Below are 14,101 nucleotides of genomic sequence, written 5' to 3' on the forward strand. Positions count from 1 at the left end.
TAGGGTAGTGATTTGACTGTCCAACCGGAGAATATCCATCGGTTTGACGGCCCCTTTTTCGCGGATGTGCGCCATGGGTAGGTAACGTGAGGAGAAAGGTAGGGGACCCTTTTTGGGAGGGTTTCCTGCATGGATTATCCACATACGGGAGGTTGTGAAGGATGCGATGGATTGCTGTCTTGGTTGATTTGTTGGGTCTGGACTACTGGAGAAAGTGTGTGTGTGTGTGTGTGCGTGTGTGTATAGGTGCTGTATCACAGATGTGTTTGTGTGATGGGTTAGCAGCGACCGTGGCTAGCCTTGAGAAGCCGAGTTTGTCTGGGAGCCTTTGTTGAAGACAGGCTCATCGAGTGTGAGGATTTACGATATGCATGCCAAATACGGGTTGTTAATCGTGCTCTAGACTATAGCAATACATGATGATGAAGGCCCCAAGATGCGGCGAGTGACTGGTAGCGGTGAAGAACAAGGCAATAATATTGAAGTATTTATTACTTGTTCAAAAGAGTATTTATAAGCCCATAATGTAGACTGTTTCTACCCTCTACTGTTTCTACCCTCTACTGTAACTATCCCGTATTCTGTATTTCTGTACTAATCCGGAGTATGCCCAGAAAAATAAACATGACCAGAGTCCGCGAAGAAAACGAATAACATGGCATGAGGCAAGGCATTGACGCTTATGGTTCAATCGCTTGTTGGAGTTAATCAAAAAGGGGGCGTGTGTAAAAGTCGTCGTCTGTTCTCATCAAAGGACAAAAGAGACAAGGGGCCCTGAAAACCAACCCCTGACCCTGACGACTACTGCCGTGGTGGTATTTTGCTAGGTTGCTCCCCTCTCTAGACCCAGCCTACCACCCCGGATTTACCAATCCCCACATTTGCCTGATTGGTCGGAATCGACTTTTGCCAAAATGGCTTGATGCAATCTGGATTCACGGCCCGTTAGACGAACGAACAGAACTCTGATTGATGATGAAGCTCTATATTCTCTTTTCTCTCTCCATGTGACAAGCGGGCGCTAGCATGCCCCCCCAGTCACAGTCACAGCCACTGCCGACCATCCCGTCCGTCATCTTTCGTCCGAGTTTCCTTTTCTCCCCCCTTATGGTAACACTCAAGGTCAGGCATCATAAAGTTGCAAAAGCATCCATACGAACCATAAATCTCAAAATGCACGACAGGAAACCATTTGTCATAAGACGAACTAGACTAGAACAAAAAAAAAACCCCCCCACACCAAAAATTGCATAAAGATAATATTATTCAATTATGCCATTGGGTGCACATGCCGTGCCGTGTCTGGGCCCGTTTTGTGCCAGGCACAAAAAATCTGCAAAGTGCGGGGTACCTAGGTAGGCAGGCTCGATTCCCGCCTCACCTGAAGCAACCTACCAAGTGTGGGAGGAATAGAAACAAAAAGAAGAACAAGAGTGGCCAGCCGTTTTTGCACACCAACCAACCTAATGCATGATCACAAGCATTGACACCGCTGCATAGGTGCATCCCGACTTTCTTTCCTTTTTGCTTGCAACCCAATGAGACGAGAATCACATTAGAGCAAAAAGGCGGAGAACCGCGCTAGCTAAGCTTGTGCCGCGTGTCTCGACCTTCTTGCTTCCCATCCAACAGTCAAAAAAAAAAAAAAAAAAAAAACAAAGAACAAACACTACCACCTATGTGTTGCACCTCGGAATTCGGAGACTGTGCAGGACTTAGTCTAGAATAGTGGCTAGTCTATTGCTACCCAAGGTAGGCAGTGGACGTTGGCCAGTTAGTTTGCCTCTATACCTACTTACCTAGGTTACCATCTCAAATCTCCAAGCCGACACACATGCCTCATTCGGCAAGCACTACGTACAAGATCCCATGCATACCTTTTCCTACCTACAACAGATAAGGCGCCTGCCATCGGTTCCCCTAATGCGCCAAAGACGTCGGCAACCTCCTACGGAAGTATTTGACATTCTCCGTTCCCGCTCCGGCACCTAATTTTGACCCTCCAACCTTCTGCCCTCGCCCGGGCGACCCCTTCCCATCTCGGCCGTAAACGCGTAGGATTACGCTGACACTTGAAAGATGGAAAACCCTCGGCATCCCGGAATGCCAAAGACAAGAAAACAACCAAAAGTCGGCCCGATGTCCTCTCTGGAGAACAGTTCCCCCTTAAGGCAGCTGTTGCGTAAACAAGCTACCCATGACAGCTCTTGGCGATTGCAGGGTCTCTGATCAAAAACCACAACCACAACAACAATGAACAAAAAGAACAATACGCCGGAACAAAAATGTCAGGATACCTCCGTGGGCACTTGCGACGGCTGCCAACACTTCGCTTAGACATTAATTCCCGGGTTGGACTGGCAGGGCCGGGCCCCCGGGTTCTTTTTTTGTCGCTTGCGTGTTTGCTTTTTCTCGGAACATCACAGACGCACGCACGCGCGCGCGAACAAAACTGCTGCTTGGCCCCCCGCAAAGGCCGCCGGTTTTGGGGAAAATTTTCCTCCTGTCTTCTTCCCCCGCGCCGCGCAATGAAAGTCTTGCTCCTCCCCGGCCCGCAACGTTCCATCGCTGACATCTACATACTACTGTATAAACTTGGCAGATAGAACTGTGCCATACGTCGTACCGGGCGGCAGTTACCCCTGATTCCAACCCCCCAATAGCGGCTGGCAAACCCGTTTTCGTGTTCAGACTAAATGAAAAAAAAAGCTTGTGTGGATACTGATGATCTGGCACATGGTGAAAAAGCCTCTACTATAGCAGTACCTCGCCAAAATAACCTTCTTGTCACTGTCCACTGTCCACCTCGGTTCGTTCCTTAGTAGCCCGATACGCTGCCAGGGGCAGCTCAGAGCCAGACTGCCCTGAAACGGCACTAGAGCATACATAGACACAAATATGCATAGAGCAACACCACCTTATACAAAGCACCAACTTGAATGAACCCCTGCCATAGACACACACGCGCGGACACGCGCACACATTTCGCTCCAACGTCACCGCTTCCTCTTTCATGTCTGCACCTTTATCGTGCGCAATCTTGGGTGAAATGAAGTCTCTTATTATAGTTTTTGCCTCAAGCGAGCGAAATCTTGACTTCCGTCATGCGTGCGTAGACATCTGACATCCGCAGTTGCTCCTCCCCCGTTTTTCGGGCTCTTGTCCCGTATGCCGAGACCATCGATACCATGAGGTCCTGAGACCGGCAAGTATGCAGCAAAAGTTTTTTGCCAAGCTTAATCAAGTACTGCTGTTAACCTCTTTCTCCTACTATGCTCCAAGTGAATCATTGAACAAAAGAAACGCATTTGCGCCCTGGCAGTCGAGCTCGAACCGCCCCTGAACCCAAAAATACGTTGTACGGAATGCAACCTAGACGGAGCATGTCGGATTATCCATCTTAAAAAATGAGCCAGAATGTAGTACCTCTAACCCTCATTAACACGAAAGAATTCGGAAATGTAATATCTTTAAAGAGCTCAAAGAATTGTATTTCCTTGGGTCATGAAAATTAGATGAAAAAAAAAAAAAAAAAAAAAACCCCTACATACGGCCGCGCTTTCAGCGCCAACATGCAACATGACAATCGGCGCTTTTTGTTTTCTTTTTGCAAGGTTCCAATGAAGAATCCGTGGATGACGGAAATGGGTATCATCTCATTATACAGACCGCATCCTCTCATTCCAGAGTCCCAGCTAGCCATTTTGCCGGAGTCTAGTGACGAAAGTATGCAGCAAGTTGTATGTACTAATAATGGTATAAAGCTCGAGGTTGATAAACAAGCGTGCCGCAAATCGGAAGCATCAAACGTATTCTACCAGGCTTCTTAGTTGTATAAAGCGCGCTCTGGTCGGCATCTGCCAATGGAACCAGCACCAACTCCGGCAGGCTTATGCCCTGTGCTTTCAAATTTTCATGTTCAAGACTCTATACACCCCGATATCTCAAGCTTTACTCCTTCATCTTCTCCTGGTGCGCCATAAACTCTCGCACCCGCTTGAGGTGCTCATTGTGATATGTCGTCCACTTGTCGTGCACCTGTTGATCCTGTTCGAGCCAGGTAGCATACTCTTGCATACTCTTGAGGTTGCGTGCGTACAACAGCGAAAGTCCACTCTTCTGCTTTGCCTTATTCAGTTGGTTCTGCCGGGCGAGCACATGATCCACAAACTTAGAGTTGAAGGTATCCCACTCGCGCAAGTAAATCTCGAACTCGTTTACATGCGCCTCCCATGCAGATCCGCTCGGCTTGAGGCCCGAAATCGCCAATGGAGCTGGCGCGCGTGGAGGCACCGGCGGTTTGGGGAAGTTGATGGATGCCTCTTGACTTCCCTTTGCCTTGTCAACAGGTACATTGACTGCAGCCCTGCTCTCAAAAGGTAAATGTGTCTTGAGATCATCAAACGAGTTGAGGCCGGCTGCACGCTGGGCAATCGGCTCAACGTTTTTGAGATCATCGAAACCTGCTCCGAAGTCATCGGTATCTTCAGACCCGGCAGCGTTGCTAACGTTGAACCGAGGCTTAACACCCGGTGGATCGGAGGCAGTAATAGCAGGAGGATGAGCTGCAGTAGCGAAACCGTTTGCATCACCGGCCCTCCACTCTGGTCGAGAGGGTTCGACCGGCACCCCCCGTACACCATTAGCTACCGTAGCTTGGGGCATAGTAGTAGGCTCGCCCATGGGTGTGTCGATGTCCATAGCGTTCGAGCTGTCCATGCCATCTACGGCAACTCCGCCCGCCCGATCTTCGCCACTGGTTGTGTCCTCTTCCTCCACGAGACCAGCCGAGCCCCCCTTCGTCATTCTGACCGTCGGTCGCCTCTTTGGGGGTCGCATGGGCGGTCGTGATGGTGAGCCCGACCCTCGTGGCGGAGGCACCGGCACGAAATGCTCGGAGCCGATCTTGTCGCTCCATACATCTGCGTCGAAGCCAGCTTGATCTTGCTGTTGGTGCGGTGAGGGTTGTTTCTCGGCGCGTGCCTGCGGATTGGCACCCTCGTCTTCGCTGCTACCTTCCGAACCCGAGCTCAAGTTCCTGAAAGTGCCAGAAGCGGCCAACCCGGCAGCTGTGGCTGCTGCAGCGCCTGCAGCCATGCCCGCCATCCGTGAGTGGCCTTTAGTAGGGGAGCGTCGACCATGTCGGCTACCGGACTGTGCGCGACGCGACCCCGCCCCATGCGTACTCGGGCTAAAGTCGCCGCCAGCATTGAACTGCCAGTTAACGTTTGTGTGCTCATCAGGAACAAACCTAGTGTTGATAGAATCCGCACTACTTCTCGCGAAGCTGCTTGGCTCGGCAGAATCCACATGCATGCCGTTGTTCGGGTTTTGAGGGAAGCTGGAATGATCAAGATTGTTAGTCTCTTTATAACTATGATATCTCGACGCTGCATTCAAGTGGCTCAGGCTTTCGGGCGGATGTCGAGTCTCCTTGGACTGCGACGGCCGCACCGATCCCGTTTCCCCTTTGCGCATCGGTTCCTTCCCGACAAGCTTATCAAGCAGGTCGAACTGCTTCTGTTCGAAAACATTCAAGTCGGAATAGGCACTCATGCTACGGCCTCCACTGGAAAGCCGCCTGCTACTACCGTTCCACGCAGAACGTGGGTTGCGATCGATACTAGCGGTCGCACTGGCAGCAGGCATTGGGCGAGCCGGGGCTGCCTCGAAAGGGAAGCTCGAGGGGTGGGTTGTAGGGTCTGCGACGTCATACACATTGGGATGGGGGTCCGAATCGTCTCTGAATGCTCTAGAACCATGAGAGCCGTCGGCGGCCGCTAAGAAGAGACCTGTCAGTCCTGACCCTTCAAAGATATCACGCCTTGTCTTTCTGCAATGAGCTGACAGAAACATACCACCGCTTGTTTGTGGCGCGGAGCCGTCATGAAAACCATAGCCCGCCGATGACGCTGCAGACATTCCCGGGCCCGCATTTGATGAAAATTGATCCTGGAATCGAGGTCCCCTAGCACTGTCGGGTATATTGCTAGTGTTTGCAGTAGCCTTCCTGCTGATGTTCGCTTGCCTAGGCTCCGTTGCAGGGTACGTTTTACCCTCGGGCTCGTCTGATACGCTGAAGCTGCGCTGGCGATTTGGTGTTGCGAAGTGATCGGGATCGTCTTGCGCCCTACGGTGACTCTCCCTAGTACTCTTAGCCCGGTTGACAGATGTTCCACCCTCAAAGGGATTCAACCTCTCGCCACTCCGAGTTTGGTACGGGCTGCTGCGAGGATCGAGATTTGGGGGAAACCGATCATCTGCACCAGAACCAGAACCAGTGCCGTAATCCGCCCGCTCTCTCGGAGGCACTGGGGGCGGCGCTGCAGTCTCATCGAACAAACTGGTGTGTCTCTTGCTAGATGAGTAGTTGCTGCTAGCCACAGGAGGTTCGTCCCCCATGGGCGATCCAGGCACGAAGCCAGACCTTAATGACCGACCAGTTCTGTTTCCAAACGAAGCCTCCGCCTTTTTCTGCTGCGATGCCGTGTAGGCAGTCTGCCGCGTATCCGGCGGCCTGGGCCTAGTCGACGCGCCGGACGAACTGGAGCCAGTATGCGCACCTGTGTGAGGGGCTGTGGGGGCCCGAGGCCTCGGCTTCGGCCTCATGGACTCAAATGCCTCCGCTCTCGACTTTGGGTCCTCGGTGGGCCTGGGTGGTGGTGGTGGCGGCTGGTTGGGGAATCTGGCATATCTATCGGCAGAAGAAGCGGTGCCCGCCGGTCGCGACGACCCGCCGGAGGCATTTGGACGATTCCGTTGCGGAGGCGGGGGGAAGTTCCTGCCAGCATCTGCCCATGGATTTCCCCTCACGTTGGATGCGCCAGGGGCGCGGCGCGAACGATGGGCATCATATTTGCTCCTCTGCTCCGGGCTGGTGAGAATCTCATGGGCGGCCTGAATAGTCTGAAACTTTGCGTTCACCTCGGCTTCGCGTCCGGGATTACGATCCGGGTGATATTTGAGGGCTTGCGGTCAAAGTTAGCGAACAGTGTCAGGTCATGAATTTTTCCAAGGTAGATATTCAGCTGGATATAGTACCAAGTTTGCGAAACTGCCTTTTGACATCATTCACATCTGCGTTCTGCGGAAGTTCAAGATCCGCGTAATAGTCGCGGTTATAGTCTGCCTTGACCATCTTGGCTGAAGTCCTGTTGCAAGCAGGGCTTGCAGCGAAGGCGGCAGGTCAGATCTGCTCAAGTAGCTTGTGCCTAACTACCGGGTTGATTTCGAAGGCAAGTTCGGAGAATTTGCAAGCCAACATCAAGCGGTCGAAAAGTTGGTCTCGGGGAGCAAACGTGCTGTCGGTTTGTTTCGTAGCAGAAGTAAAGGCGCAAGCGTGGGTGGGAAAAGTAGAATCGTGACCACTGCCAGAAAGTTGCTACAGGAAATGGGATCGTGTTGGGAAACCGACTTGTTCACAGGCAACCAGTGGGGGCGAGACCGTTGAGTGCCTGTTGGAGGCTAGTAACTGCAAAAGAACGTGACGTGGATGCGGAGGCTCAAGTTAACCTAACGCATGCAAAGGGAAGGCTTAGCGTGATGTGAGTTTAACCGTGGCCGGGAGGGAGGTGAGAAAAAGAATCAACAAAATCCTCATGTCGGCTTTCAGATCTGAGGGAAGCAAGGTTGCTGGCCGTTCGCTGCACGCAACCAAGGTGGGGTGGGGTCAAAGTTGTGCCAGCGGCGGCTGAGGCTAGGATCAAGGCTGGACGTGTCTGTGCTTGTTGGCACGCGGGTACAGTGTGTTTGTTATTGAAGGAAGATATCAGCTGTAGTCAGGTCATCAATAATTACATCACATCAGTTTGGGCTCATCAGGCGGTGAACAATTAATCGAATTGACGTAAATGCGTTCTGCAATAAGCCTTAGCAGCAACTTTCCAAGAACACAAGGGCAGCTATCGAACGGTGAGTAAGTATTAAGAGGCGTTCACCTAGCCAGGCAAGCCAGGGTAGCTTCATCTTTGTTTTGGTCTTCGATAATGCACAGTTTCTTGCACAGTGACAAGGTGCTGGGATTGGATGCTAAATGTGGCAGCTGCTTGCGGGGCACCAACGGTCGTAGCCCCGGGAACCGGCCATCCAACCCAAAACATCCCGGTACGCGGATGGAGTTGAAAAACACATCACTTTCATGCAGATGCAGGGTTTGGTGGACTCTACAATGCTTTATTAGGTGGATAGCGATAGAAGCGACAGTGTTTCGAAAGGCTTTGCCTTTTGCTTTCGAATCAACAATACAATGCAAGCCACCTCGGATGCACCGAGAAGTTGGCTATGACAGTCCGGGAACAAATGTACTTCGTAGGCAGCCGCCTGCGCCTATGACGTAGCTCTACATAGCCACCCCCACCTACTCTACCTCAAGGTCAGTTACTGCACGTTGCAGGTAATGTGTATTTTCGTTAAGACTGCACAGAAAGCAAGCAAAGCTCTCGCGAGTCACAACTCGGCTATCCTCCCGAAGTACTCACCTACCAAAGTGGTACTCGGAACGAGCTTTTGCTGAGTACAAGCAAATACATACCTTACTCAAGGTACGGTGGCAATGTACAATAATACCAATGCGAGGTACGAAGCTTAGAGGCCTTGGCGAGTTCAACCATTTTAACGAGGTTGAAGATGATAAGAACGGCAAATAGAAATATAAGTAGGCAGTTCAGTATTTGCCATATTCATTTGTTATTTTCTGTCAGTTTCTGATGCGTGCGCCTGTTCCGAAAATGCGCAAATGATGCTAGATATGAAATCGCGGTAAACACCATATGAAGAGTAGGTAGAAATGTAAAACCCAAGCCCAGAACAAAAAAAACGCCGATAATAATCAAGTAACCCAAACAAGCCAAAATAATCCATCAGCTCCTTCCCAATGTAACAAGAAACCAAATGTGTCGCTGGACACATTTGGAACCGAAGATTCATGCAATTTCCAATGATGGAAAAAAAAGCTATTACAAAACGCAGAAACAAACTCGGGCGTAAGGCTAGGCTATATTTCAAACCAAGCCTTCAAACCCCTCAGGGAGTGTCCCTGCCCAGGTCATATGACCATCCGCCCTCACGCCTAATCTTCTCGCGGGCAATCAGATCCTTACGGATGTCTTCCTCGGTCAACCTGTCCCCGCCATCCCAGTTGGCACTGCTTGTTCGTGCCCGGAACTTGGCCTGCCTGTTCCCACCCTTGAAGACCTCTTCCATGTTGATCGGCGCTGGTGGGCCAAACACTTGCATGGGATCAATAGTCTCCTGCCTCATAAGCGCCCGACGTAGATCCGGGGAGTTGGCCCAGTCTGCGACCGCCACTTGATCCTCTTCATCACTGTCCTCTTCGTCTGTCTGAATTTCCGGGAGTTCGATGGCCTCGCCGTTCTGGAAGCGAGGCGACGAACGAGTAGCCGACTTGGCTGCTGATTTCGCCTGAGAAGCAGCTCCTGGTCGTGCTGGAGTCTTGTGCGTCGACGGCCCGGCCCCGTTCTGAGATTGCGCAAACGGTATAGTACCCTTGGACACCTGAGCCATGCCCAGAGGATGCGTCGACTTGACGTTGGCGTTATGCTGGTTCTCGACCGCCGCCTTGAACAGATCCCGCGTCGCACTCTGGGACTGGGGAACATTTGTGTAGCCATGAGAGAAGTGGGACTTGTTGTTGGGCAAGTCCTGCTGGACATGTTAGTATTGTGTGTGTACTAAAAATAACCAGATTTGGATATGTCTTACCTTCTTGAAGCCATTTGACGGCCGCACAGGTGGTACGTTCATAACACCTCCCATCTCCAATTCATCTGCATCCCACTCATCTGTAAAGCGCATGCGTTTCGACTCGGATTCCTTGAACGAAGGACCTGGCTTCTGCTGTCCCTGGCGATAGTCATCCTGCTGAAGAGGTCGTTTCGGTGCAGGCTTGGCAGCACTTGCCATTACTTGTGGGTAAGGCCGAGATAGGTCATCCTGGCTTCGCGTGGCCGCGTCGAGACGCGACGCAGGACGTGGGATAGAGCCTCCTGCGGTGCTTTGATCAGGCCGGCCGTTCTGCTGAGATCTCTGCGGCGGCGGTGGGGCCTTGGTCTGTTTTGCCTTTTCGAGGATTGCCTGTCTAGCGGCAGCTTTCCTGACCTCTGCTTGGGCCGCAGCGGCTTGTCTTCGCTCCTCCTCCTTCTGCCTCTCGGCCTCGAGACGCTGCTGCTGCTCGCGTTCCCGCTTCCTTTCTTTTTCCAATTTAGCCTGTCGTTTGGCCTCAGCTTCGCGTTCCTCAGCCTCCTTCTTCCTTGCAGCGGCTTGCTCGAGTGCCTTTGGACGGCCCGTCGAGGCGACCGAGCTCTTAAAGCTCGCCACCGAAGGCTTCTTCTGCAAGTTAGGCACGCTAGGCTTAGACTTGAGCTGCGATGACTGGGGGCCAAGGGTGTCCTGTAGCGTGGCTGACAAAACACTGGTCGAGGGATGTGCGCGCGGGTGTTGGGATGTTGTGTTGACTCGTATGACAGTCGGCGCCTGTTTGGACTTGCTAAGGGTCTCCTTGGATGGCTTTGCTACGGGGCGGCGTATCGCAGACTTGGCCTGCACTGCTGACCTGGGGACAGAGGGCGGGGGCATCATTGATGGTGCATCGGCCATGTCCACGTCCCGATCAGAAGGTCCAGCTTGGCCCTTGCCCTTACGTGGGCTGCTTCTGGTGACCTTAGGAGTTTCCTTGACGGGAGATGCCGGACGTCTGCGCGCCTCCTCTTCCATTCTTTCTTGCATTCTCCTAGCCTCAGCCTTCTGGTGAGCCTCGATCCGTTCTTGCTCCCTCTTGGCCTCAAGCTGCTTTCGCTCTTGTTCCTGGTTAAAGGCTCTCGCCTTTTCCCTCTCCAGCTCTCGGGCCTTTTCCAGCATGTTCATCTCCTTAGCAGCACGCTGAGCCTCCTTTGCCGCCTTCTCCCTTTGCTTCTGTTCCAGCTTCTCCTTCTCAAGCTCGCGCTTCTCTCTCTCAGCCGACGCCCTTGTTTTGCGCGTGTTGGCACGCACAGGGCTTCCCGGCCTTGGAGCATTCGCGTTATTCAATGGAAGGTGTTGAGAAAGATCTGGATATAATGCATCGCCTGCAGTTTTGGGCCTGGGTGCCAGAGACTCCACGGAGGGGTTGAAGTGCATCCCAAGGCGGGTGGAAGAAGGTGACAGAAGTGAGGCCTTTCCCTCGGCGCTGACAGCCGCGCTACTAGCCAGCAGTCCTTTGGAGCTTTTGAGGATTGAGGAAAGCTTGTTTTTAACTTGCTTGAGGGGGCTGTCCCGAAACGATCGCGACGGTGATTTGGGTGTTGTGGGCCGGTCACCTTCGTGAACGGTTGCAAGAGCAGTAGGGTTTGATACCGAAATTGCCTTCTTCAGAGGGCTCGAAGTATCATCCGATACCTCGGATTCCAAGCTCGCATTTGAGGGCAAGAATGGTACCGACGCAGACTTGGAGTGTCCTGGGGTGCCAGCAGACTTATCGCACATGATGGGTGCTCGTTTCGGGGACATCTCCAGACTACCCTGCTGTCCTCGCGCAGATGGCAGAAAATCAGAGCCACCGACAGTGTCCTTGCCGGCAAAAGATTCCATCACATCGGTCGTATGACTCTTAGTCATGACAGGACGAGGGCTATGCACCGCAACAGGCTGTTGTTCCGCAGCCGGTAGAGAAATCCAGTCCTCCTCGTCATCTTCTGGGAATGCACCCGGGGCTGTCATATGGTCCTTCCTCGGCGGTGTAGGCGGTCCCTCGGGAGCCGCTGGCTGCTGACTTGTCGTCTGGATAGGTTGAATAGAGTTGTTCATTGCAGCCTGTGGGGGGGCGTTCACATTGGCTAGAGACTTGGAAGGTCTCGAACCGGTTGATTGAGACTTCCCCAGCATGCTGATCTGGTCCTGGAGTCGTTGAGTATAGGTTTTGTTATGCGCGGCAACCTTCGCCTCCACATTGGTTGTCTTCTGCGTAGACAGATCGTCATCAATATCCATCTCGTCCTCATCGTCCTCCTCGTCCTCATCCTGATCCTCGTCCTCTTCCTCATTCTCGTGGCGCGCGTTGCCCAAGCTCTTGCCTCCAGTAGGTCGATTGTAGTAGCTCTGTCTTGTCTGATCCAGGTGGCTGGTTCGTGACATGCGGGCACCGATGATCTTGGTGGCTCCCAAGGGCTCACGTGCGGGTAATGAGGCAAAGTTCAAGCTGCTCTTGCGTACAATGGGTCTTATGGGACTTGATGCATCTGAGGGCGAGGCTTCATCGCTGGGTTTCTCCATCACGGCAGCTGCAGAAGGCGCCGGTACCGGCTTTCGCACAATTGAGGGTGAAGTATGTTCAGAAACTGCCTTCTGAGGGGACTGCTTCTGAGGCGAAGCAGGCTTGATCGGTGAGCTTTTCTGCGGTGACGTCGGCATCGGAGAATGGACTGGAGATGGTGATCGGACGCGAGGTGACTGAGGCAAGACTTCCGCAGGTGGAGGCGGCAATGTGGCCTTGGTGAACTTGGTTTGCTCCTCCTTAGCGGAGTGGAATGAAGATTCCCTGGTTGGCTGTGAAAGACTGGGCCTCTGTCCAAGATCGGGAGACGCAACGTTAGGGACATCTTCGTCCGTCTCGGGATAGACCTGCCAGTTAGACTCTTCCTCCCCCGAGTCGTCCTCCATTTCAACATCGGTATCATCAACATTGTCCTGCAGTGATAGCGGCTGAGGTTGAGATTGACTCCCATATCCAGAGTCAGCTTGTGAAAAGGCGGCGAGTTTTGATAGCGGAGGCTTCGGGCTGGAGACGGATGTCGGTTTGGTCAGGCTAGCAGCGCGAACTGGGCTTGGCGCGGCGGCGACAGTGGGACGTGCAATGTCCTCGGCGACCTTGAGCTTGGGTGTTTGTGCGTGGGCGGCGGCGACCGCCATACCAAAAGGTGTGTTGGGTGCCTTTGGTGTCGCAGAGAAAACATCAGAAAGCGGCTGGTTGTTTTCATGACTGTCAGTTAAACTACGCTGAAGCATGAATGCATCTCGTGCAGACAGCGACCTACCGCGCGAGACTCGGTTGGGGGCGGCTTCCTCGCGGTCCGCGGCGTTCGCCCCCGTAGCTTTCCAGGTGTTTTGAACACATCAACGAGGTTCCTGAAGGCGAGTTTCTCCTGCGTCAGCACTTATGTCGACGCGCAGGCGACGCAATGAGGTGCGAGGCGCGAAAAAAAAATGGCGTGGCTTGCGACCGGCGGCCCCTCTCCCACCTCCCAACCGGAGCAACTCACTGCTGGTTCTCGTCAAAGATGCCATTCATGTGCTCATTGAGCCACTCGAATTCGTTTCGGACAGAAAATGTAAACTCTTCTGACTCTGAGCGCGATATCTGGGTAGCGGATGCCCTCTCCTCCGCGATCCATGCCGCCGACCCAACGGGTTGACGCGGTCCTCGCATCGCCATGATGGGCGGCGCGTTCTGGTTATTTGGCCGCGGGTTGAAATCTAAGAAACAAATTTGACAAATATGCAATTCCCTTTAATAAACTAAGAAAGAAGGGGGAAAAAAGCGGCAAGTGTTAGTACTGTCGTGTTAGTTACTGGTTGAACATGGCGATTGTTGTGATTTCCAAGAACGGAAGCAAGCTGGAGAGCTGAGGGGAGCGTGTCGGCTGGATGTGCAGGGCGTTCCACTTTCTTGGTGCATGGGATGTGCGAATGTAAACAAACTCGTCCTGACGCAAGAGCTCCTGCAAGCTTGGTGCACGGGCTCTCGACTTTGCAAGCCAAAAAATTGTGAATTCGTGGGGCGTTGACACATCACGTGGGTCAGATTATTAAAAACGATCGGAATTTTGGATTTCATTGGCAATTGGCACGTGTCGTGCAGGCTTTCGTGCATTACTACCATGTAGGAACCCATTTCAAGGTTTGAAAGACCAATGAGTAGTATAAGGCCCAGGCATGTTCTGGCGTGCATACCATGCGGGTAATGTCAACACAGTGAAGTTTTTTGCTCACTTTTTCATCAATTGCTTTCGTACCTGGATCATGGATATAATGGCATCAAGAAAATGGCTAGCTCGCTGCCTGGATAAGGCGCTTAGATACATACCTACCTCTCAAACATGATCGGATAAAC

General features: G+C 52.6%; 2 protein-coding genes across 2 annotated transcripts; both read right to left on the bottom strand.

Annotated features, from left to right (window-relative positions):
- Window positions 1–3,553: 3,553 nt before the first annotated feature.
- On the bottom strand, window positions 3,554–7,720 carry MGG_01834 (uncharacterized protein). The gene is made up of 4 exons (XM_003714806.1): window positions 7,042–7,720; window positions 5,859–6,968; window positions 5,717–5,780; window positions 3,554–5,341 (listed from the first exon to the last, which is right to left on the bottom strand). Exons 1-4 carry the CDS (start codon window positions 7,136–7,138, stop codon window positions 3,952–3,954), a joined length of 2,661 nt encoding a protein of 886 aa, XP_003714854.1. The 5' UTR covers window positions 7,139–7,720; the 3' UTR covers window positions 3,554–3,951.
- Window positions 7,721–8,630: 910 nt separating this feature from the next.
- MGG_01835 (inner centromere protein) lies at window positions 8,631–13,658 on the bottom strand. Its single transcript, XM_003714807.1, has 4 exons — window positions 13,251–13,658; window positions 13,026–13,116; window positions 9,721–12,954; window positions 8,631–9,660 (listed from the first exon to the last, which is right to left on the bottom strand). The coding sequence occupies exons 1-4, from the start codon at window positions 13,421–13,423 to the stop codon at window positions 9,022–9,024; spliced, it is 4,137 nt and encodes a 1,378-aa protein (XP_003714855.1). The 5' UTR covers window positions 13,424–13,658; the 3' UTR covers window positions 8,631–9,021.
- Window positions 13,659–14,101: the final 443 nt, after the last annotated feature.

Source organism: Pyricularia oryzae, chromosome 2 (genome assembly GCF_000002495.2).
Source record: "Pyricularia oryzae 70-15 chromosome 2, whole genome shotgun sequence".
Classification (NCBI taxonomy): Eukaryota; Fungi; Ascomycota; class Sordariomycetes; order Magnaporthales; family Pyriculariaceae; genus Pyricularia; species Pyricularia oryzae.

What these genes read in the sequence shown, in the direction of transcription:
- MGG_01835 (XM_003714807.1), bottom strand. Translation starts at nt 13,423, where the DNA reads ATGGCGATGCGAGGACCGCGTCAACCCGTTGGGTCGGCGGCATGGATC. An exon ending in ATCTTTGACGAGAACCAGCA is followed by an intron (nt 13,117 to 13,250) that starts GTGAGTTGCTCC and finishes ACTCGCCTTCAG; the next exon opens with GAACCTCGTTGATGTGTTCA. An exon ending in CGTCAAATGGCTTCAAGAAG is followed by an intron (nt 9,661 to 9,720) that starts GTAAGACATATC and finishes CATGTCCAGCAG; the next exon opens with GACTTGCCCAACAACAAGTC.
- MGG_01834 (XM_003714806.1), bottom strand. Translation starts at nt 7,138, where the DNA reads ATGGTCAAGGCAGACTATAACCGCGACTATTACGCGGATCTTGAACTT. An exon ending in AAGGCAGTTTCGCAAACTTG is followed by an intron (nt 6,969 to 7,041) that starts GTACTATATCCA and finishes TTTGACCGCAAG; the next exon opens with CCCTCAAATATCACCCGGAT. An exon ending in TCGGACCCCCATCCCAATGT is followed by an intron (nt 5,342 to 5,716) that starts GTATGACGTCGC and finishes TGATCATTCCAG; the next exon opens with CTTCCCTCAAAACCCGAACA.